The sequence below is a fragment of the Squalius cephalus genome (genome assembly GCF_949319135.1).
Source record: "Squalius cephalus genome assembly, chromosome: 8".
Classification (NCBI taxonomy): domain Eukaryota; kingdom Metazoa; phylum Chordata; class Actinopteri; order Cypriniformes; family Leuciscidae; genus Squalius; species Squalius cephalus.
In genome coordinates, this window is record NC_137129.1 from 13,748,644 (window position 1) to 13,772,998 (window position 24,355).

The window sequence follows — 24,355 nt, forward strand, 5'->3', positions numbered from 1 at the left end:
CTAAACAAGTGATGGGTTGATGTGCGTTTTACCATTGCTAAGAAAAATTCCCGCTCCTCCGTGAGAGATGCGAGACCCGGCGCGTCTCAGTAATGACGCCACCGCCCTCGCGCTGTTCTCCCGCGGCCGTCAGCCTCGTCCTGCTCGCCACAGTAAACATGATGAATGAATGGCCACTGTAGAACGCAAAAGCCGAATCCCGGACATTTTGTACGATCTCTAAATCCCTCGCAAACTCATCACGTAGGCTAGCTTTGTTGTTTACAACTGCGCACTCTTACCGGTAGGCGTGGCCTCCTAAGGCAGCGAAGCAAGTGCATTCTGGGAGTTGTTGTCTTTCATCTACATAAGCCAAAAATACATTTTCTGGCTTTTCTCAGTCTAGAAAGCTCCAAATTCAAAAATTTCTTCACATTTCTTCTACTTAAATGACCTATTTTAAATACACATTCATCTTCCCAGAGGTGAAGTATCCCTTTAAATATCAAAATAATACAAATTATTTTTATATTATGTAATAAATTATGATAGATACATTTGCCATTTTATTAGTAAATTAAAGGTTTGGTTTAATTTACTTTTTTTTTTTTTTTTATCTGCCACACCACATAACATGATTAAAAATTAGGTTGAAATATTATCTTACAATTTTGCAACTATTATCCATGAATAATACATTTAGCCGCAGTATGTACATGATGGGGTGGGTGGGGTGTAGTTGGACATTCTATTTGATCAAACATGTTTTCCAATATCTACAGTATCCTGAGGCTGAACGTCTCGGATCAAGCTAGACTGTGTCTTCCAGCTTTTTGATCTCCAGAGACACAGTGAGGTTGATCATGTGTCTGTGCTCTCCAAAGAAACAAACAGCAAAATAAAATCAACAAAATCAAGTTATTTTTGTTGCTGCAGACCTCTGATGATCAGAAACAGCAGCACGAAGGATATGGGGTGTTAAATCAAAAGCCATTCATAGTGCCTGACTGGATCACAACAGAGAGTTTTGCATTTCACAGAGCAAAACACTTGAAAGGGAAATGTTTTGTCTGGAAAACAAGTATTCATATTGAGCCGTTTATCTCATAACATGATTTCTGTGTTCTAAATTTCTACATAGTCCAAATCAATTGGAAATTCTAGCATGGCTGCTATATTACTGTATGTTACCCAAAAACCTTTGTTCACATGGTTTCTTTCTGAGATCAGCAGTAGTTATAATGCTATCAGTGCAAGCACTGCAGACTTTAATGTTGGCTGCACCTAAAGGCGAATGAGAATCATAGCTGCTGAGGTCATTATTGACATTATGGTGATTGAGAGGCATTGCTTTTGCCTGGAGTGCAGCATTCCTGCAGACGTGGCTACTTTCCACAGCTGCTGGGATTAGTTTGAATCCGTTTTTTTCTAATGTGCTTCGCACAAATAACGCTTTCTTACTATAACCCTGATTGACAGTAGGTGCTTTAGGGGCTTGTTAAGAATGTATTTTTAGTGTTAAGTTAACATGAAAATAAAATTGATTTACTTTCTTAATACTTGCATTTTGGGTCTTATTGTGCAAAATTGATAAGAGCAGAAAAATAATTGCTCAGGTATGTCAGCTTCTTTTGTCTTGACAAAGCCCTAGGTAGTAGCTGACAAAAGGGAGTCAACATATCAACTACAACCTTAGATATTACCTCTACTTCCTGAGGGAGAATGCAGCCCTCAACTTCATCCGAAGGGATGCAAATATAAGAGTGGCATAATATAATTGGCAAAGACTCTCGCCATCAAAACTCAACCCCTAGGGAACCTGCAGTGGAACTCCAGCTCTACATAAATATCCAGGAACAATTATGGGAGAGTGCTCACACCCTGCCTGTACACTCAAGGATCCATAAAAGACTCTATTCTAAGTTATAGAGTGCAAAATAACGAGGAATGGTTTACCAGGCAAACTTCCTCTACTCGTCAGGTTCCAACCAAAGAGGAGCAAAAAGGAGGACCCAACTAAAGACGAGCAAAAATACCCTACTTTAGGACACAAACTTGGGAGGGAGGTATTGCCCTATTAATTCAGTTCACCTTACTCAACCCTAAAGGGTACCCTAAAGAGCAGCTTACGAAAGGGGGCATGCAAGGTGTTAAAAACTCAATAATTAGCCCTTCAGGCTACAACCTTCGATGTTGCTGCTCCTCCAAAGGAGGACATCCTACTCATACTCAGGCAAGTGAGGAAAATAAGAGCAGGGTATAATGCAGTATGCCCAGTAACTGGGTGAAGCTTCCCACAGTGAATGTCTTCCCACATTCAAATCCCTCAAGAGCTGAACACGGCCCTGCTAGAATGCAGACACGCTATCAAGAACAAGGTGAGAACACAGCTTCTTACCGTGAATGCATCAGCATGATTGCCTCCAACTCCATCGAGAGCCGAACACGCTCGTGCAAACTATCAACAAGAATCAACAAGAACAGAGATTCTTGCTCCAGGTATAATGCAAATGCATTATTATGAGCGCATCCAGTTCCCTTTGGGAGTTGAATGTGCTCCAAAAGAGTGTTTATCTTACACACGCATACAAACAAACGGCTTATGAAGACAAAAAAGCTGATGGCGTGTTTTACAGGCATTCTTTTGTACTTACGAGCGCTCCGCTTGTGATGTCATGGACTGTCGTCAGCAAATAAATTGGTGTGTTTGTCATGCTGATGCCATTGCCCATAGTGTCAATCCAAGACGCAGTGTCAAAGTTCCACTTCAAAGGGGAACAGATTTATTATTCTTATTATTCAGACTTATTATTTAAAATTAAATAAAGAAAGAAAACATGAAACAATTAAATATAGAAACCATTTTATCTGTCCTACAACCCTATAGGACAACGGTTTAGAGAATGGAAGGATGGACTATTTTTATCTGTTTATAATAAAACTATATGTTTTCATGTACATGACTGTTTTGAATAACAGCAGATTTGTGTTTAGCTGTGCTAATCTAATCTTCTGCTTATTGAGCTCTCAAATGATTCTCTCTGGGATGGCGCTACATTTGGTGTCCAATCATTTGGAGAGGCAATCAAGAAGTGCTGTGGCTCCCTGCCTCTCAAATCAATTACATGTATTTGTTATGATATCTAATTAGCTTCATATTGACTGCCAGGGTGTATCATTCATGTCGGATGAAAAATAATAGCTAATCCATCTAGTACTGGCAGCTTTCATTTTTCAAACAGTAATGCTATTGTTAACTGGCAAATGTAGTGGCGTTTTTGTGGTCCTTTGACAAACGAAACATGCTGTTGTGCAGAAGTGGTCTGCAGGTAACTGGGGATTTAAAAATGACTGTGAACGGTCATAATATATACATTTTGTCATTATAATTATTTTCTCATGTTTTAATTCTATGTAGACTTGACACTTGAGATTTGGTTGTAATCCACATTCAATGATGAAGGTTTTGCTGATTAGTATGAGCTTGTTAGCCCCTGCTGGTAGATGCTGAAACTACACTTTTCTGCTGCCTAATAGCATTTCTCCATTGAAGGCTTTTGAAATGCAGTTAAAGGTAGGATAGGCAATTTTCGGAGCGGTTAGCAATAGCTAGCTAGCTTTGAAATTATGAGATCCCACCCTCCCTTCAGAGCATTTACAAAACCATGCTTCCTCCAAAAGACATGAACACACACAGCAGAGTCTGCAAAGCATCAAGAGATGAGAGACAGCGTTAAACTACATCATGTCTCAATGAACATAACATTACAATAAAAATTTAATAAACAACTTACCTGTACCACTTGACTGCTGCAGATTCATTTCAGCATTGATAGAATTGCCATTTAAATGCCACAAACCGCTCCAAGTATAACGTCACTGGTTTCCATCTCTTCTAAATTACTGTAGGTATGGCATGGATGCAGTATAAGCTTGTTGTTTTGGTTCAGAAGGAACTGTAAAAGGTGGCTGGTGTTTCGGTTGCGTTGCTCTGTGACTGACGTCTGTCTAACTCTGCATAGCATGAAACGTGCTGATGATGTGTAATTTCTGCATGAGCAGGGTGAGTGGATGTATGAAAATACATACATTGACAGGCAGGTAGAACTTCGTATCATTGCATTCAGGTCGAATGCAAAGATTGGACGAACATTTTATGGTCCTACGCCTTATACAGACGTTATATGTATATGAATACATTTAGACCACCTAACTTAGTGATTGCTATCAGGATGTGAAGAGACTTTCAACCAGCATAACAAAAAATGTTTCTGGAACAAATCGACTAGCCTGCCTTTAACTTAAACTAATTACTTACCACTTTTTTTTTTTTTTTTTTTCATCAGGTCACCTGATGGAGTTTTTTCGGTTCCTTGCCACTGTTGCCTTTGGCTTGCTCAGTTGGGGATATTTAATTTAATTAATCAATCAATCAACAATACTATTGATCAGCATTACCAAACGTGGACGTCTCCCACTAGAAACAAACATTGATGTATTATTTTAATTTAATACTGTGAAGCAGCTTTGATACAATATGTATTGTGAAAAGCGCTATATAAATAAACTTGACTTGACTTGACTTGACTTATTACAAAACTAATTAAAACCGTTTTTCATTACTTGAAATAAAATAAATGTTAATTGAAATAAAATAAAATATAACAAACTTGGTAACACTGTACAATTTGTTATTATTAGTTAACTACGTAAAATAAATACTTAAAAAAAAAAACTTCTAGCATTTATTAATCTTAGTTATAGCTATTCTAAGTTCAACATTTACTAATACATTATTAAAATCAAAAATTATATTTGTTAATATAAGCGTTAGTATTAACGTTAACAAAGATTAATAAATACTGTAACAAATGTATTGCTCATTGTTATTTAATGTTAGCTAATGCATTAACTAACACAGTAGTATATATCACAATTGAAGTGCACAGTAGCATTTAATTTTTGAAGAGTTTAGTTGCTGCATCTGTAACTTTGATGGAGAAGCACCATTCAATCTTACATGTGTAGCATGTTATTTTTCATGTTAGAGTATGTTATGGTATTATTATTAGCAGATTTAAACACATTCTCTAGAATGTTACCATAGTAAATAATAAATACAGATTTTTACACGTTCTAAAGAAACTGTGAGTGTTCGTGGGTGTTTGCCTGAGCATTGCTATGTGGTTGCTTACTGGCCCAAGTAAAAAGGTTCTACAGTCAAGTGAATTGAACATTGCTACTTTCTAGTTGATAGAAGATTTGCTACTTACTAGCCAGTGGCAGGTGGTATTAGTCATTCTTAGTCTACAGACATCTGATTGGACATTGTGAATATTTTTGGTTTATTTTCTGTTTCTGTACTTCAAGAACTCTCACTGTTTCTTCTGTGTTTATCTACTTCTTCAATTCATGATTTCCATGCTCTATTAATGCAGACTCTTTTTTCTCTTTCTGAGCGGTTCCCCTCCCGAGATGCTGAGTGGTACATTCCTATCTACTACTCACTGCTGCTCTGCCTCTCTGTCCATCAGACAGCCGAGCGCTCGCTGTACGCTGCACTGCTCTACAGCATCACTGGCTGTACATAAGTGTGTGTGTGTGTGTGTCTAACCCTCCAGTGCTGCTCGTCTAGACGTTCAGGATGTGTGGCAGGTGGCTTGTGCTATAAACAAACAACAGCAACCTCTGCCCACTCCGGCTCTCCCACAGTAAGACTCCTGGTCAGACTCAGCAGTGGCTCTGGGATGGCTTCCCCAGGATCCGCCAGTGGCAGCAAGAGAAATTCCTGTAAGTGGCATCTTTCTTTCTTTCATTGCTGATGGTTTTAGTGCTTCAGACTCCGCATGGGTTGCTTATAGATGTGCATGCTGGAACAGTGCAGCTGTTGATCAGGATCTCAGATACCAGTTGTTTACTGGACTTGGCTTATTTTGGTGGAGTGCTATAATGTCTCATTATTTCTGATGTTTATTAATCACTGAATGGCTTTGTAATAAGTTTAAAGAAAGAAATAGAGGCATAGATATTTTAGCAAAAATGTGTTTCAGCTCAATATCAGAGGTTCATCGCAATTGTTTTGGGCTTCAGGATCCAGATTTTACACTGGACTTCAGGTGGTGTCATATTGTCTACCATGGAAAAGTAAACAAATGTGTCCTTAAAATCAAACATTGAAATGTAATCACATTACCATGAACTACAATATGCAAAATAATTGTTTTTTTTTTTTTATAATTGCTTTCAGCAGCAGAACACTCTAGTTCGCAAAAACTGTGTTTATCCTCTAAGCATAAATGTATAATGAAGCCTATCCATTTTGTCATCTGCTCAATTTGGCTAGCTTCTACCAAATACAGATTCATTTGCAACAAAGTTCAACAGAATTTGATTGGACGCACAGCCTTTGGCATCACAAAAGGTGTTGCTGACTGCTTTAACGCAACAATGACTTTAAAAATAAATGGATGTTTTCTCCATCTTTAAATGTTGATTAACCTATTTATCTAGTTATGCTAACAATGCATGCTTATACAGTTGGTACTCAACCAGAATAATACTTTTACCGCCGCCTGTTTGCATTTTTTATTAGCATTTAATATTGTTTGTATGTTTCACCAGTTGAGAAGCTCTGCTCTTAAGCACTGTTGCTGCCATTTCCAAGCTGCAGTTTTATAGCTTTGTCCAGTGCTATTTTTCCACAAGAAAAACTTTAGTTAATATTTCATTGGGTTTGAAGATATTGGTGCAGCAGCGAGTGGAATAATAGCAGCATGTATGAGTCAGTGTGAAAGCTGTGTGATGGAGAATCCTCAGGGGACGAACTTGAGTACTGAGTATTGATGGAGCACAGAGGCACACTGTGATATCGCACACACATGCATAAACAAAACCTCGCATCTCTATGTGCCATTTTTCTAGTGCCTTTGAGTCTGTTTGGCTTTTCATGTTGAATATTACTGCAGGAGAGCTCTCGAAGTCTCGTTATTATGACGACCCCACCCATCCCCCTGTCCGTCTCTCCTCCTCAGGATGTGATTTACAGTAAAGGCTCTCTCAGACCCTGGAAACCTCATCCCAGAATAACATTAATTACTAAAGCAACCAGCTTTCAATGACCCTCAATGCATTTAGGTTTCAAATCAGCATCAGATGTGATTGTTATTTTGTCTCTTCAGTGTTTTGACACAAAGTGGTTTAAATAAGGCCATTCAGTTAATCTATTCATTTGGATTCTTAAAGGTATAGTTACCAAAAAATAAAAATGTACTTATGTTGCTTCGAACCTGCATGACTTTCTTTCTTCCATGGAACAAGATGATCGTCTTGTGCATATCTACATAGAAAAACTATTAAAGGGGTGGTTGATTATGATTTCACTTTTCTAATTTTAGTTAGTGTGTAATGTTGCTGTTTGAGCATAAACAACATCTGCAAAGTTACAACGCTCAAAGTTCAAAGCAAAGGGAGATATTTTCTTTTAAAGAAATTGCTTTTTAAGGACTACAACAAACGGCTGGAAAGGACTACACGAGCTTCCTCCCGGTATAGTGACATCACAAACCCTAAAATTTACATAAATTATCCCTGGAACGCGATTTATAGATTATAGCAGAATATGCTAATCAATGACTAGAAGATAACTACACATAAGCTACATAAATTCATCAACTAACCATTCAGAGATGTCCTGTTGCATTCTACATGTTGTCACTTCTTGAGTCTCTCCATCATTGTCTGACTCCGGTTTGAACATAAAAGGCTAAAAGTTTTTGCAATTTTCAGTGCATGTCTGTGTGAGGTAAAAGGACACAAGCTGTTGTAGCTCCGCCCTCTGTGCTGGGAGCAACAGCTCATTTGCATTTAAAGGGACAGACACAAAAACGGTGTGTTTTTGCTCACCCTCAAAAAGTGACAATTTTAACATGCTATATAAAAATATCCATGGGGTATTTTGAGCTAAGACTTATTTTACATCTTGTGAAAAGGGCATTATTTCACCCCTTTAAAAAAATCTTACTGTAAACAGCGTACAGTAATCCCGTCATCTCATAAGAACTTTATGAATGGCCCAAAGTAGACTTCTTACTCTATCACGTTCTGACCTTGTAAGTGATCATACCGTAATCTTCATTCTGCGTTCGCACATTACCGGTAATTAACACCCTGAAATGTCTCAATTATCTTGAATTTGCTTTCTTTCATTTAAATAATTCACGCTCAAGGCATATGCCAAAAGAAGTGGCGACAACAGGTTGAGTTGCATTGGTAGTGTGTTGTTTGTCGCCATGTCCAAAAGATGCCCCAACCCCCTCCCGGATCTAATGCGGTTATGGTATTGGGCGTGACAGTTCTGAAAAATGCTTAAAGTGGTTGACCAATCACAACACACTTGTCAAGCCAACCAATTAGAGTACACTGCACTTTTCAGAAGGAGGGACTTCATAGCAACAGGAACTAAAAACACAGAGGTGTTCAACCCTAATCCTATAGGACCTAAAAAAGCTGTGTCCCAATTCAGAGGCTGCATTCTTTAAAGGAATCGGACTTCAGAGGCTGCATCCTTCCAAGGTTGGACCACAAAAGCATCTACCACAGATTATGTATCTCATAGCTCACAGTATTTCTGTCTTTACGGTTTGTAAGTTATCATTAAAAATCAATTTCCCTATGGATAAATTGGAATTTTATTAACAAAACACTCTATGATGTTTGACTTTATTGACATCAAATCTGTTGTACGACTCATCTTAATGCATCATGTTTGAATGTATGCAAATAAGGACAAATATGATGAGTGAAATAATAACAGAATTTAAATTCTGAGTGAATGTTTCTTGAAGAGGCTTTAGACGATGCTCAGGTGAGAACTATTGTTGGATAGTCCTGTGTTGGATTTACACACAGAACTTTTTGCTGACAGCTAAAACCCATCTGTCTGTGAGATGACGAAGGTGCGGATTAAAAGACTATTGAGCAGAATTCAGCAGAGAGCTCGGCTCTAATCTCACTGTCTTCTCGCTTGTCTCTCCTCTGCTTCATTTAAATTTATGCATGCCAGGTTCACTTGCTTTTACATTAAATATTAATATTGTTTAAATTAGCATGCAACAGAAATGATTGTCTTGTATGGAGTTAATTTGGCAGTGTGCTGTATAGCCTTTGCTCTCTCTATCTCTTTTTTCATGGCATTGCTCTGTGTCAGGCACGTGCACACATAGACATCAAAGGGGGCTTGAGCACCTGCCCTTTTTATTCCTGGAGAGAAAGTGCCCTTTTTTCTGGGGTGCTTTTTTCTGGGTTTTTTTTTTTTTCGAGGCTCGAATTTACTGCTGATTAGCCAAAGACAAATATAGTTAACCTGTGTTTTGCTAGCATGCATGCCTCATGAGCTACTAGACTAGCTATGTGTAAGGGATAATCGCTATACATTATCCCGCTTATTACATGCATGGCTACCTACCAAATAGATAATTAATTTGACACAAACTATTGATTTAAAAGGGAGTTTATTGATTTAAACCCGATTATATTGCTTCCGCTAAAGAAAATAGTACGCTCCGTCTTTACGCTCTGTTTTTCATGACAACGGTCTGTTATACTCCGCACAGCAGTCTGTTATCAAGAAATAACAGACCGCATTCTACTTTGGAATTCAACCAAGCCATGTAATAAAATAAGCATATATCACCACCAGGTGATATGCTTTAGTTATTTTGTTTATCCTTTACCTGCATTGCTCTGTCAATTAGATGCAAATGTGCGCATTTTAACTAGTTGACGCCTAATTTGCATACAGAACGTCCCCAGTTAAAGACTTACATCAAGAGTCTTTCCCCCTGAAATTTAGAAATCTAAAATGGTGAATTTAGAAGAAATCTACAGATGCAAACAGATGGAGGATACACTCTAAAAAATGTAGTAAATCTGAGTAACTGCATCTGGTACATTAATAAATAAAACTGAGTACACTGTAAAAAATGAATCATGAGTCTTGTAATTTTCATTAAAAAAATTGAGGTGATCATTAAAAATATTATGTATATTTTATTAAGAAAATTGTGGTTAGGGTTTTATTGAAAATATTGAGAACATTTCACTAATAACACCAAGAGATGCATTTTCCTATTTTTTTTAAGGAAACATACACAATTTTAAGGCTTGAATTGAGGAACTGATAAACCTCATAAAATTAAGGAAAAGGGGCTACCTATTTATTTTAAGAGAATTAGCTAATTTATGCGGTTTTATTTAGAGACACCATTGTTTGTTCCCAGCATGCTTTGCACATGGCTGGAAATGGAGAGTAAATCTTGAAATTAAGTGTTATTTCATGTGTTTTTGAGTAAAGGGAAACATCTGTTAATGTTTAATGTTCAGGTATGTTTGACATTTAAAAGAGCTTCTATTATGTTAAAGTTTTGATCGTTACCATTGTGCAGAAGAGTAGGGCTTATGGTTAGGTTGTGAATAACTGCATGTATTTAATATTATGAAGCATATTGTTACATACATGTAGCAATAACTCTGCTAATGATAACAGAGTGCAGTAACAAGTTTGATTCTGTGCTGTTCTAGCAGTATACTGGTCTTTTTATATAACAATATATCTCAAAGTTAAATATAAATAGGTCATATCCATTCACTTAACTTCACACAATTTTGAGAATAAAAAATACTTCAAATAAAAAAGCACATTTTCACAAAAAAATTGTGTGTCATAGACTAAATAAATTAGGGCGTTTTACATGATTTATTCAGGTAGATTCCATGAATGAAATCAAGCTTTAACTACTCAAAAATATTATGTGTAATATTGTTACCATAATTTTTTTAAGTAAATAGCAGTAACATTTTTTACAGTGTAGAAATAAGTTAACATTAAACATTAAAAATAACAATATTTATAAATTACCTTTTTATTTATGAGTAATTTAACTTTTTTTTATTTCCTCTAAACCTTTATAAAATAGTATTCCATACAACCACAAATACATACATGACATTGGCTTTTATTGAATTTTTACTCAATTATTTTGGTAAGTTTAATTCAAACAATCAAGTAAGATTTTCAGAGATTTTATTAAGTTAATAAAGTTAAATATTTCTGTAATATTTACTAAGCCACAGAATATTTTTAAGAGTGTAGTAGGTTTAAACCAAACTCCATCTAAATGTGGATTTTGAAGGTTTTATTTGATGATGATGATGATGATACAGTCCTCCCTCAAATGTGAAACTAAGTCCATGTCAGTCACCATCAGTTATTGTGTGTTTAGCAATAATAACATTAATGTATTTGATTAAAACATTAAGGCAATTCAGTATTCTGATGCTTGGTTGTGTGAAGCTAAAAAGTTATTTTGCTTGTGAAACAAAAAATATTTAAACAATTAATAAATATATACTTGAAACTAGTAGCATAGAAAATGTTTTCAAAACATGCACATTGTGTAATGGTTTCCTTTGCTGCTCTATAAACCTAGTGAATACTAAGGAGACCATGGTTTCTGTGTGAACTGATTATTTTGTAGACATCTTTTGAAAATGAAACAATTGCGTGAGTTTGAGGAAGATAAAATTAATTAACTTTTTAAATTATTTATTTTTTAAAAAGGAAGTCAGAGTTGCGTTAGTAGCCTATATATACTTTTTTGTTTAAAAAAAGAAAAAAATTACGTAATTATGAGAAGTGCCCTTTATTTCACTTGAGCCCCTGCCCCTCAAAATGTCTGTGCACGTCCCTGCTCTGTGTTCATACACAGCAATTATTTCATAAGGATGACAGCTGCAGACATGGATTGGATTTTGAGGTGAGTGTGTGTGTTTTGATGTTGAACAAAAGGCAGTGTGGTGAAAGCTTGTTTACCGATGTGTTTTTGACAGTAGCACGTATAGAAAAATTTAAATTGCTGGTCAAACTTCTCTTCAGAAATAGGATGTATGTGATTGTCATGTTTATACATTATCTACTATATGAGTATGATTGTAAAGTGACTTAATGCGGATCTGGCTCATATCATTCATCAGTGGGTTGCCAGATAATCTCTGCTGCTTATAATGCTATATAATCAACAAAGCTGTTTATGTTGAAAGCATAATACAACCACAACAAAACCAGAACACTCTCGTTATAATTAATAAATAGGGAAGATGTTGCAATTTTTTAAAATTTAATGTAATGCTACTTAGCATAGCTAAACTAGCATATAGTGCAATGCATTACCTAAACAGTAGTATAGTACATTTTGGTCACATGCCCTCGTCATTTTGCATGTTTAATGACATAACAGAGTAGTCTCCCTACATGGTCTCAAAATACTTTAATATTTGTAAATATTACAAAATAATAGGGTGCGGCACAAGCCATTGAAATAAATGGGTTTCATAGCGCAGCGCATTCTGCATCCTGTCTGAAAGGGCCTTTAGAGTGTTTCTTGGGTAAAGAAAATACTGTACTTATTCAGACATCCAGTTCTTTATTAACCCTTGCATTGCAAACAAGCAGAGACAGTCCAAAATGTGTGTGGCACTTTATTCAAGATTGATATGGGGCGGAGTTATGAGATTTTACCAACAGTTTGAGGATCTTTGAGGAAATATTTGCAAAACCCACAGACAGACATAAAGGATGACTAATAGTAGTGATTTATAAAAATAGATCAAAATGAGCGTGAGCGACGTGATACCAGAAAGCTAGAATTCTCCAGTCATAACAAACAAAAATGCAAGCATGCATATGTCGCCAAAGGGGAGGGTGCAGGGAGGATGTCTTAATGGACTATTACGTTGCCCTTTGTTCTTTACATGAAGGGAGGATAATGTCTTTACAACATCGCTACAGAAGCAATCGTGTTGGGAATACAGCGTTCAGTGTCATGCTGCATTACACAAGCACAGTAAACAGTCTGGGGAGGTTGGCACAGCAGCGCGCTCGCAGTCGGAGAGCACCTGGTTAAACAGGTGCTTGTACGGAAGCAAACAGGCCTGTGCTGCTCAAACTACTTAACCTCAGTGTGAGCAGTGAAGTGTGCTGACGGTTTCCGGAGGTTAAAGGGGCATGTAAACATTTGGGAATAATGGACATGGATGCTCAGAACGAGAGCTGGAAGTAAAGGAGCAAAAAGAGGGAATGTTTTTTTGATGTAGAATCTGTGCTGCTGCTAATTGGTGGCAGATGTGGCTGAGAGCGCAAAAGGAGGACTCGCTCAGAGGGAATTATTCTATGTGTGTGAGTGTGTAGAAGACACACATGGATGTCTAGATATAATAGTTGAACTGGGACTGACCCATATTCTATATGCAGCTTTATATGGGGATAAAATGGAACTGTAGTGTTACTTGGGAATGAAGATGCTGTGCTGATTTACATTTTTCTTGGAGTGATTAAATGATATGAGCTATGGTGTTAGCAACAGACAAGTCGTTTTTTTGTTGTTGCCAGTATTACAAGTCAGAGCATTTTTTTTATTTTTTTTTATTTGAACTGAATTGACAAATCGCATGTGGAACATTAGTTTTTGTGTCAAACATTCGTCTTTACGTGATCAGGTCTTTAGCCTATAATCAAACTGAGTCAAGATTAATGATACAAAATAAATACTGTTATTTATTTATTTATGCTTTTTAATAAAAATATATATTTTATTGTTGTTTATCATTAATACTTTTAAGTTTGTATTACTACTACTATTGATAGTATTTCTAATATTGTTATTTTTTATAAGAATTTTAAGAAGATAAAACTGTACTTCATTATCAAAAAATACTAGTAGAAATGAATCATTAAGGTAGCAATTGTACGTTACCAACCATTTTCTTTAAATTACCATGGAGTGGCATGTAATACTATTGTACTTGTATAGGGTAATTATTCAGTACCATGCTCTGAAATCATCACTGTCCCACAAACTGCTACAGTGTTGCCAGGTGTAAAACGGATTTGAGTAATTAGCATATACAGCACTATACAAATGTGTTTTTGAATAGCCATGAATTTGTGTTTTTGATTTTTCTAAATGAAATGGAAATGAAATATGGTAGATAATTAGCTAGCTTATGCCGTGTATTTGGACTAAATCTGTTTTTCAATTCTGCTATCAAACAGGTCCAGACGTGATTAACTTGCTTGCCGGGATAATGCAAATAAACACATGAGCAAATCTGTCATTCTGAATGACATTTCACACTAATAGTGTTTTCTCCCCTCAAACTTTTGATGAACAAACCACTGCGCACAGTCACCATCTGGGACTGTCTAGAAATGATTTATTCCAAGTGATCTGAAGTTAGGTAAAAAACCTGAAGGGTATGGTGGTGTATAGTGCAAATAATGTTCCCCCCAATTCAAGTTGCCCTCAGAACTGTGATTTGATTCAAGTCTAAACCTCTGGTTCCCAGTGCAGGCAGATGAGATGAGACTAAGCCAGAGCCCTGGGACTCAAAGAGGTTCAAAGGAGAGACAATTCTAAGATGAGCCGATTCAATCTATGCTGAAGACGTCACCCTGCTAGCATCTTTATTAAGGCTTTTTTTCTGTTCTCACTTATTCTGCATGTTTGAAATGTGAGAGACCCTACGCCCCTTTTAATAGCTCAGAAAACATACTTAAATGGATTGTTGTTTATTGAAAATTCTGTCATTATTTACTCATCCTCATGAAGGTCCAAACATGTATGACTTCCTTTCTTCTGTGGAACACAAAAGAAGATATTATGAAGAATTTTTTGGCTCCCATTGACCTTTGGGAGCCAAACACATTCTTCATAATATCTTCTTTTGTGTTCCACAGAAGAAAGAAAGTCATACAGGTTTGGAACAATGTGAGGATGAGTAAACGATGACAGAATAAAGCTTCATGCTGATACTTAACAACTTTTCTTAATTTATGAGAACTGATAATTAACTAAATTTCCAATTGTTAACATGCTTCAAGCATCTACTATGAAAAGTATTAGACATAAAACACAATGCATTTTTACATGCTGATTGTCAGATTACTATACACACTGCAGATATACAGTGTTACAAAAAAAATTTCAGAAAATAACTAAAAGTGGTACAAAAAAGACTGTTAATTGGTTAACTGTACATTACTGTATCATATATGGTGAAGAACTGTAAATGGCTAAACACTGTGATATATGTAATATTACTGTAGAATACTGTCAAATTTATGGGCTTTGCAAGTAAAAACTATACATTTCCTTATAATTTAAAATAAAAGAAAAACAATAAAATGTCATTCCTATGGTGGGTATCAGTATATTTTAAGGTAAAAAGCAGATTTTGGTACCATGATCATCACTTGATCAATGAAATATATGGTTTTAAGTTTTAGAATATACAGGCAACAATATGCCATCCTGTAATACCTGACAAATTGCCATTATATTTTCTGGTAACCACAACTGTCATGTTTTATTGTGTACAAGTCAAATGGACTTCAACAGCTACTTTGTAATATGACCTAGTTGAAGCTTCAATAATGTTTGTTTACTGGGTTTTGATTAAGCCAGAGCAACACCAAACACATTTGAAAGGAATGTAATAGGTTTATAATTACTATTGTTTTATAATATTGCACTTGGGTCCCTGGGACCTCAAACAGAAAGGAAGCCAATCTTAACCGGATGAATGTCTCATCTCAAGTCTGATGACGGATATTCCTAACTGATATGTCCAACTACTGACCATAAATGCGTCCTATGGGGGTTATGTGCAACAAGCTTTCCTATTCTGAAAAACAAGTCGCATTGCTTCAAGTTCAGGTCTTTTGTATGAGCGTCATAATATTTAGAGCCATTTTACCTTCAAAGCAGCGAGCAACGATGAGCATAACCAATGTCTATCGCAGATTGATGTCTAAAAGTTTATTATTATTATTCTCACTAACATTATTTATATTTATATTTAAATCAATCAAAACATCAAAAATAAAAAGAACTAGCTAGGTTAGCTAAATACCTTAATTTATATTTAAATCAATCAAAACATCAAAAATAAAAAGAACTAGCTAGGTTAGCTAAATACCTTAAACACACACACACACACACACACACACACACACACACACACACACACACACACACACACACACACACACACGCACGCACGCACGCACGCACGCACACACACGTACACAGGGAGGGAGACTGGGAAAGCAAGCTGCCAGTCTGTAGTAAACAGCCTTTTAAGCAAATTAGATGTGTTGTTTGAGTTGGACTCTCAGCAGATGAGAGCAGGATTAGTGTCCCTTCTGCAGGTTATTCACAGAGAGTCCACACACACACACACACACACACACACACACACACACACACACACACACACACACACACACACACACACACACACACACACTAACCTAACCTAACCTAACCTAAACCTACCAATCGCAGAAAACGTTTGCATTTATAGATTTTTAAAAAAACAAAAAATGTCCCAACAAGGTCAAAATTGACTGGTATTACCATCTTTGTGGTGACATTTGGTCCCCATAACGTAGAGAATACGTTCGTAGGGAAAATTTCTCAATATTATCTCAAATAATTTTTACTATATTTAACTAGCAAAAGAGACTTCTTTCAAAAACATTAATCTTTAATTATTTCATTTTTGACCGGTATGTACATACATGCAGTTTTTCCCCCCTATTGTACAGTGTCCGTCTCTCCGTCCGCGTTTGAAGAGAGTGCTTTTACAGTTTCAGCAGTCTATAAAGTGTAACGTACTATCAGTAAAGCAGCTCTGCAGGATTATAATTTATTGTCCTGTAAAAATGAAATAAGAGATAGAAGTTCCTTTACAGTGTGTGTGTGTGTGTGTGAGAGAGAGAGAGAGAGAGAGCTGTGATAGCACCTTAGCCCATTCAACCCACTTCATACAGCACACAAAGACTTTGACAGCCAGAGAGAACATCTAGCGTATTGTAAAAGGCCACAATAAAAGGTAACATCAATAAAGGGGGATGGTAAGACTGCTGAGCCATGCTTTTCACAGTCAGTAGATGAGCTACAATGTCCCTCTGGCTTAAAAAAACACACTCTACTTAACTGTATCAATGTCTTTTAATAATTTAAGTATAGCTAACACTTAGGCACAGTACTCTAACTCCTGTCTGAGAGAAAGAGAGGAACATTAAGGCTCTAGACAGGGGTATTCAATAAAAGATCGAAGAGGTCCGGTCTTTATATTTCCTCCCAGTGGAGGTCTGGACAACACTTTTTTGGAACAAGTTATACATGGGGGCAACCATAGTACTTTGTAAAATAAAAAATCATAAACACTCAAAATAGTCATAAAAGATAAGAATCTTGACAAAAAGGCGCCACGCGTCAACTTGTCACAAACCTGGCTTAGTCAAACAGTCGGAGTCATCTGTATGACAGATACAAATAATTATATTTGCTGCATGCTCGTTTTCTACAGCGTTTTAACAAAAGTATATATTTTGCTGCTCATCGTGTTTCTGCTACAGTTGTTAAAATAACTGTGGCATCTGTAGCTCTTAATGTGGCACTTTAGCGTCTTCGAATGGGCTTGAGGGAAGCGCGTTTGACTCTAAAACTATTAGAGGTTGTAGCAGCGAAAGATCATTACCGTAGTGGCGAAAGATCATTACCGTAGTGGCGAAAGATCATTACCGTAAATGACCCTGAACGCTTGTGTTGTGAACCGCTCTGTTGTTTTGTCGCGATGCTCATGTTAAACTGTAGAAACTCTAAAATTAAAATACCACTGCTCTGGAATATAGAAATGACCAGGTAGCCATACATAAAATTGTATCAGTTACTTTGTGTATTTTTGCAACATTAACAAAAATGTTTCCAAACAAAGCTACAGGAGAAATTAACTGAGCAAGAATCTCTGAGCAACACACAGTAATTGCATTCATGAATGAATCATTGTTTTTAAACAAATCGGTTGAATGAATGATTCAGTGACTCACTCATAAAGTCAATAGCTGCATCCTGAATTGCATACTGAGTAGGAACCACATTTGAATAAGAACTTATTTTACGACTGTTAAAAAAGTATGTTCAATATACTATGAATGTGTGTAATATGAATGAAATCCAGATGTACAACATCTAACATCAGGTCATTGTCATGTGATCTACATCAATTCCGTTGATATCCTGCCATTCACAACTTCTCTCGCATGGCCTCATGGGATAGTAAAATGTCCATTAGATGCACCGTTCAGAAGGTCACCTGAAGTAGTAGGTCATCTGGCTATTTGCTTACTGTTTTCTGAATACTGTGAATTTGGACTTTGATACTACTCTTTTCACATACACAGCAGGGAATGTTTGAATGCCTCCCACTTGTTTAGACTTCACTTGTGGCTACCTATTTGTTAAATGATGTAACCTTCAGAAAGTAATCCACCAGAGATTGGCAGCCTTTCTGAACATGCAAACAGCAAGTGGAGTCATACAAACAGTGAAATCTCCCTGTGGTGAATAGATTGTAAATTATTATTGTGAATCTTTTTCTTGTCCAATTTATGACCCTTTTTGTCAGTTTGGAGCCCTAATAATTTCAACTATTTTCTACTAATTTCAAATCCAGTGATGTTCAAGTGATGTCTCAGGATGTTTCTTAACAGTAACAGCACTACAGTGTTACTTGCATTTTGCTGCACTATTTACTTTCTTCCTGTCACTGATCTGAAGGGATTATGGGTTCAGTTTGTAATACCTCTCCTATTAGAGGCCACTCAAAATGGTTTATGCCACACTGGATCTCTCAATGTTGTTGTGGCCCCTCCCGATGCTACAAAACCCGTCAGACCAATGGCAAATCCAAACTGACACCCGAGTCGCCAACATCTCCCTGAGACTGTCATTCTCAAAGACACGCTTGTATTTTCATTTCTGACATGCTCTCCTGTCAGCCATCCCACTAACACTACGGCTAATGGAACGAGACTGAAGCACATCTGCAAAAGGACAGGAAGAGGCCCTTTTCCACATTAAATCAATGCTTATGATGTATATACTGAATTACTCCATAATAAAGTATAAGTCTAGGCTTCAAGGTCCTTTTTATTTACTAGTAAGCTTAGCAATTTTGTGATTTGTACAAAACCTCATTGTTTCGTTTTATTTTTATTAATATTTCATTCAGGCTGTTTGTCATCTATATTTTTCATCTGAAAGTAAAAGGCTATGCAAGTAAAATGAATATTTTCTGAAACATTTCAGAGGAATGTTGATGTGTTTTTGATGTTGTTTTGATAGAAAAAGAATGTGGAGTTATGACTGTTTTATGAGCTTATGTTCCCCCGGGTCCAAACCAGTGGAACAGGTGTGTACAGTTTTTTAACGTATTACAGGGGTTAAAAAAGTGTAAGCAAGAAAACCACATTGTGGTTTCTTTTCCAAGTAAACTCAGTTGTAATGTACTGTATCATTCTTTTATTAAAACATTAGCATAGTTTCTGCCTAAAATCATAAATCAATATGGTATCTATTTAAAAACAAGAAGCGTTTATAATCTTTATTTCATGATAGTGTCTTTGATTTATTATAATTATTTTATTTTTAATTTTGTAAAGGTTTCTTATCTGAAACAAGTTAGTTTTTTTAAATTAACCTTTATTCAGACAATAATAATGTTACATAATTAAAGACATTAATAATGCCTCAAAATATTTATATTTAAAATAAATGTTCTCATTCACATCTTTCATCAAAGAATCCTGAAAAATCCTTCTTCTAGGACACAGGACACATCTATTATCTGCTGTAATAGCAGCATCTGTGTGCTGATGTCAGACAATGACACCCTCCGGTGTGTGTCAAAGGAGTCACATCTTCTGATGTGGATGAGGAGGTCTGAGGTCACTATTGAACGCACCTCACAGTGAATGTCAACTTATGATCTTGAGAGAAATGAACATAGCACTGTGAGAATTCATTTGACCTGTATGAGCTGAAATGGGATTGTAAATCAAAATTCTGACAACAGCGTTGGAAGACTTCTGTTTCAGAGGTCTATTTGGAGATCCACTCCTTCTTTCTTTGCATTGCATCATAGGTTTGACTCTCATTCAGCCTGACGTACAACTCTTCCACTTGTGTGCACAAATACATTTCCTTCTTTATCTAGGCCGCCTCATTAATAAGGCAGCTATACATAATAGGTTCAAATGGCCAACACTGGACTTTAATTAACATTTTACATCACACTGGTCATTCTCATTCTTTTCCTCATTGTTTCCATTTCGATGGCAGTTTTTTTAACTGAGTGAGCAGTTTAATGGATTCCTGCAGGGTGTTTCATGTGTTATTTGTGAGGAGTGTGTTAAGGCACTGGAGTTTATAGATATAATGAATAGTGGCATTTTCAGTGGGGAGGAATTCTGTTCTCATTCTTTAGAGAACAACAGCCTGGGGAATCAAAGCCTTTCTATGTACTACACACTGATGTTCATATTGAAAACCCTGCATAATTCACTTTTTACAGGAGTAGTTCAACCAAAAATCAAAATTATATCATCGTTTATTGATAAAATAAAATATTAAGCCGACAGTATCATATTTGATGCACAAATTTCTAAGGCCTCTAAATTATCATCATGATCAACTAAAACGTTGTCTGATAGTTTAAACCTTTTTTTAGTAAGTAAGTAAAAGTCTTTTTAGTATAACTGAAAATGTGTCCCATAAGATTAACTTTTATATTGTTATTAATATTTCAAGATGAGCACTTACTGAATTGAAGCAACTTAGGTTTACTTGGGTAAAATAAGGGTTAATCAACCGTTGCAAATCATCCACAAAAACTGTTCCTTTTATTTTAGGGGGTGTTTCCCTATACTAGCCCTGCTGTTTTATGGTTGAAAGCATTCTGATATGCTCAGACCTGGAGAGAAGTGACAGAAAGAGGATGTCTGATCAATTTAAGGGAACTCTCTATGTTTAGAGCATTCTTATCTAATCATTATCTTGTCAGGCTGCCTAGTCCTTTCAGACAGGCTATCATTGCACCGTCAGACTACTTCTGAGACTATTATATCATATTTCAGGGTTAAAGTGGTATTTATAGCTTTATCGATACTAAGACACATGGCAGAATGCAGACAATTGTAATTGATACCCACTATGAGGCATGCGTCTGATTTAGCCAGTGGTTGTGCTAGCAGAACTCCCACAAATAGCAGTGTTTACTAATGACAGCCTTAAAGAAATTTCAAGAAAATATTTGTATTTATTTATTCCATGTGTGTTAGCTTTGATGCATTGTGTCCTCCTAAATGTGGACTGTAATTAAAATGTCAATTTATTTAAAATACCTCCAACTATAGCAATTCATGGTTTGGCTGTGTTTTCTGTTGCATTGATAATGGTACACTGTAAAAAAAAAAAATTATATATATATATATATATATATATATATATATATTGTCGCTTCAATGGTGAAAGACTAAAAAGTATACAGTAAAAACCTGTTCATTGGTTAATGGTAAGTTCCCTCGCAGCATACCATAGAAAAAAAAATATATATATATAATAAGACATTTAATGTAATTTTACAGTAAAATACTGTTAAATGTATATAATTTACATTGAAAAAAACGCAAATTGACATTCACATTTGATGGTTTTTCATTGAAATAACGGTTTCTTCTTTTAATTTTTTTTCTTATCAGTTATGTACATTAAGGCTTTATGTTACATCTTATGTTTAAGTTACCATGATGCTGTTTTGTATGTGTGTGTGTGTGTGTGTGTGTGTGTGTCACCATGCTCCTATATTATTTACCTGACCTTGTTGAAAAGCTACTGTGATTCATCATGTGGCTTTTTCTTTACCATAGTATAGGTTCAAAACAGATTTTAGTACTTTAGTAGAATGGTATTTTAACAGGTTATTTGAAATATTAGGTAATTAAATATAAAAAATTTTACTGCAAATTTAAGTTAAATTCATAAAACCTAAAATGTTGCTACCGCTTTTTAGCGCAATTTTCCACCGGACAAAATTGCGATTGTTAACTCATGATTTCTGTTCTGTCTGTGCGCACCAATCTTGCACTTCTATCTACTCCTCAACCAGACCACCTAGAGACTTCGGGTTTTCGGCATTATGTTAAGGAAGGTATAATCTCGGGAACGCACAAAAAAAATCCAGGAAAAGATTTACTATCTCTTAGTGTTGTGATCCCATGACGTGAGAAAATTGCGCTAAAACACTCACTGAGTTTTTATTACTTGTTTTTTATACAGTATACGTATCCACTGCAGTGAAAAAGATCCGCTGATATACAACATTACCATGGACGATGGCAAATGTTCGAACATATCTGTTTGCCGAATGCCATTTAATATTTTTTAAAAGCTGAATTTAGCTGTAGATAAGTGAAAAAAATACACAGTGACTGATAAATCCATTTTCTGTTTTCATGTTTTATTGTGACAACATTTCATCCATATTTTGCTGAACATTATTGTAAACACAGTGTATGAGTATGTATTTGTATAAATGTGCAAATGAAAACTTAAGGAAGCACAGCAAATAGGTGTCATCTTGTACATTCTTCAGTCCTTCATTACAGTCTTAATTTGCATTGACTCATTTGCTTACGGTGACCTTGATATGTTGGGATTCTTGCAGCTTCCTCTAACAATCACCCTGGGAAATGTGTGGGTTGGTATGGGGATGGCACATATTTAACATAACACCATATTACCTTTATCAAAGGGCAAAAGACACCTACAAGCCCATTCAGTCAAATCAAATCAACATAAGACGTACAAATCTTAAGGGGTTAGAAAACACGACCCTGAGGAACACACTTACATAAATGCTTGACTCTATTTTCGTCCTAGTGTCTTCCACCCCCTTCATTCTCTTTCTCATGCTTGTGGCCAAAGGCTTTTAATGCATAAGTGTGGCCTTTATTCAGGAGCTATGGTTTCGGGTCGTAGCACAAGAAAACTACACACATTTTTGCTAGCCTTGAAAAGAGAAAGAAAGAAGGAAAGAAAAACAAACAGAGACACATTTAGACATTATATAATATTTACCAATAGAGTACAACAGTGACCACATACTGTTTCAGTAGCTTTAGTATCTTTTTTCATAGAAATGTCCACAAATTATTTCAGTGAAGACTATTTATATACACATTCATTAAATTGCATAGAAATATTTATCTCTTATGGGGAATGTAGTTACAGTATACATGCATGCAATTTTATACATTTATGTATATATATATAAGATTTAAATTGCATCGCCCATAAGAGCCTACATTTCTTATGGGTAATGTAATTCACCCATTAAAGCCATTTTATTGTCATCCATTGTTGTTGTTTTTAAACCATACGAAGAAAATTATTGGAATTTTACTTCCCAAAGCCGCTCTGTACCAGAGAGAGTTTCCTTTAATGAACAGAATAATAATAAAAAAAAAACCAAAAAAAAAAAAACGACAAGACATAAAGAGGATTATTAAATCTACCATGTCTGCAGTTTGTGCTGAAATTGCCAACACTGGGAGAACAAATTTGGAGAAAAGAGCAGACCATATTAAAGAAATATCTCACACTGCTAATGAAAGTGCCATCTGTTTTGTGATAAACCAACATAATTTGGTCTTATTAGTTCACTTATTCTCGTCATTTAATAAAATTGCTAATATTTGCGGGAAACAATTTTTCACACCTGCATGCTGCATGCATACTAGATTGTAATATGTTAAACTTTTGTGTAACATCATGCATCAGGTTAGTGCACTACACATACAATTCTCTATTGCTGTTGTATATCATTGGCTTAATGTATGATGGAAACCACCCCTGTCTTTCCATTGGTACAGTCTAATGGTATTGGCCTGCCCAGAGCTGACACCTCTGATTTTTCCCATGTGGATGTGGGAGGAGGATTATGAGCTCCGCTGGCTTTCACTAATGCACATGATTGATTGACAGCTTAATGTCATTATCGGAATATTACAGTTTTTATGCCATTGGATTTTCATTGAGCATGCTTAGCTACTCATGTCTGATGGGTGTAAATCTGACTCACACCACATTTGATCAATACATTAAAAGGAATCCCCTTTTCTGAGCTGTTTAGAAAATATCAAATGACTCAGTAGTACTTTATATTAATCTCCAACGCTTAATATTGGGAATGTACAGGTAAATAGTTTGTTAATAGATTATTTAATAAAAGTTGTTGTAAAGTGTTACCAACAATCAGAAATATCTAAGGAATTAGACACTAAACCAAAAGTATATAAGATGTCAATTTAAAATATACCATGGTGTTTACAAGATACTTCAAAGAATACCATGGGATAACCATGATCAGTGTCCAAAAATCGTACAGTTTTTGATATTGTTATCAAACGCTCAAC

The 24,355-nt window shown here is 35.9% G+C and overlaps 1 protein-coding gene across 2 annotated transcripts in view; it reads left to right on the forward strand.

Annotated features, from left to right (window-relative positions):
• Positions 1–5,500: 5,500 nt before the first annotated feature.
• dtnbp1b (dystrobrevin binding protein 1b) overlaps positions 5,501–24,355 on the forward strand; it is a 37,854-nt gene continuing 18,999 nt past the window's right edge. For both annotated transcript variants that reach the window (XM_079879465.1, XM_079879466.1), the window contains exon 1: positions 5,501–5,769. In XM_079879465.1, coding sequence (XP_079735591.1) covers positions 5,727–5,769 — 43 coding nt within the window. In that variant the 5' untranslated portion in view covers positions 5,501–5,726. The remainder of the gene's footprint in view (positions 5,770–24,355) is intronic.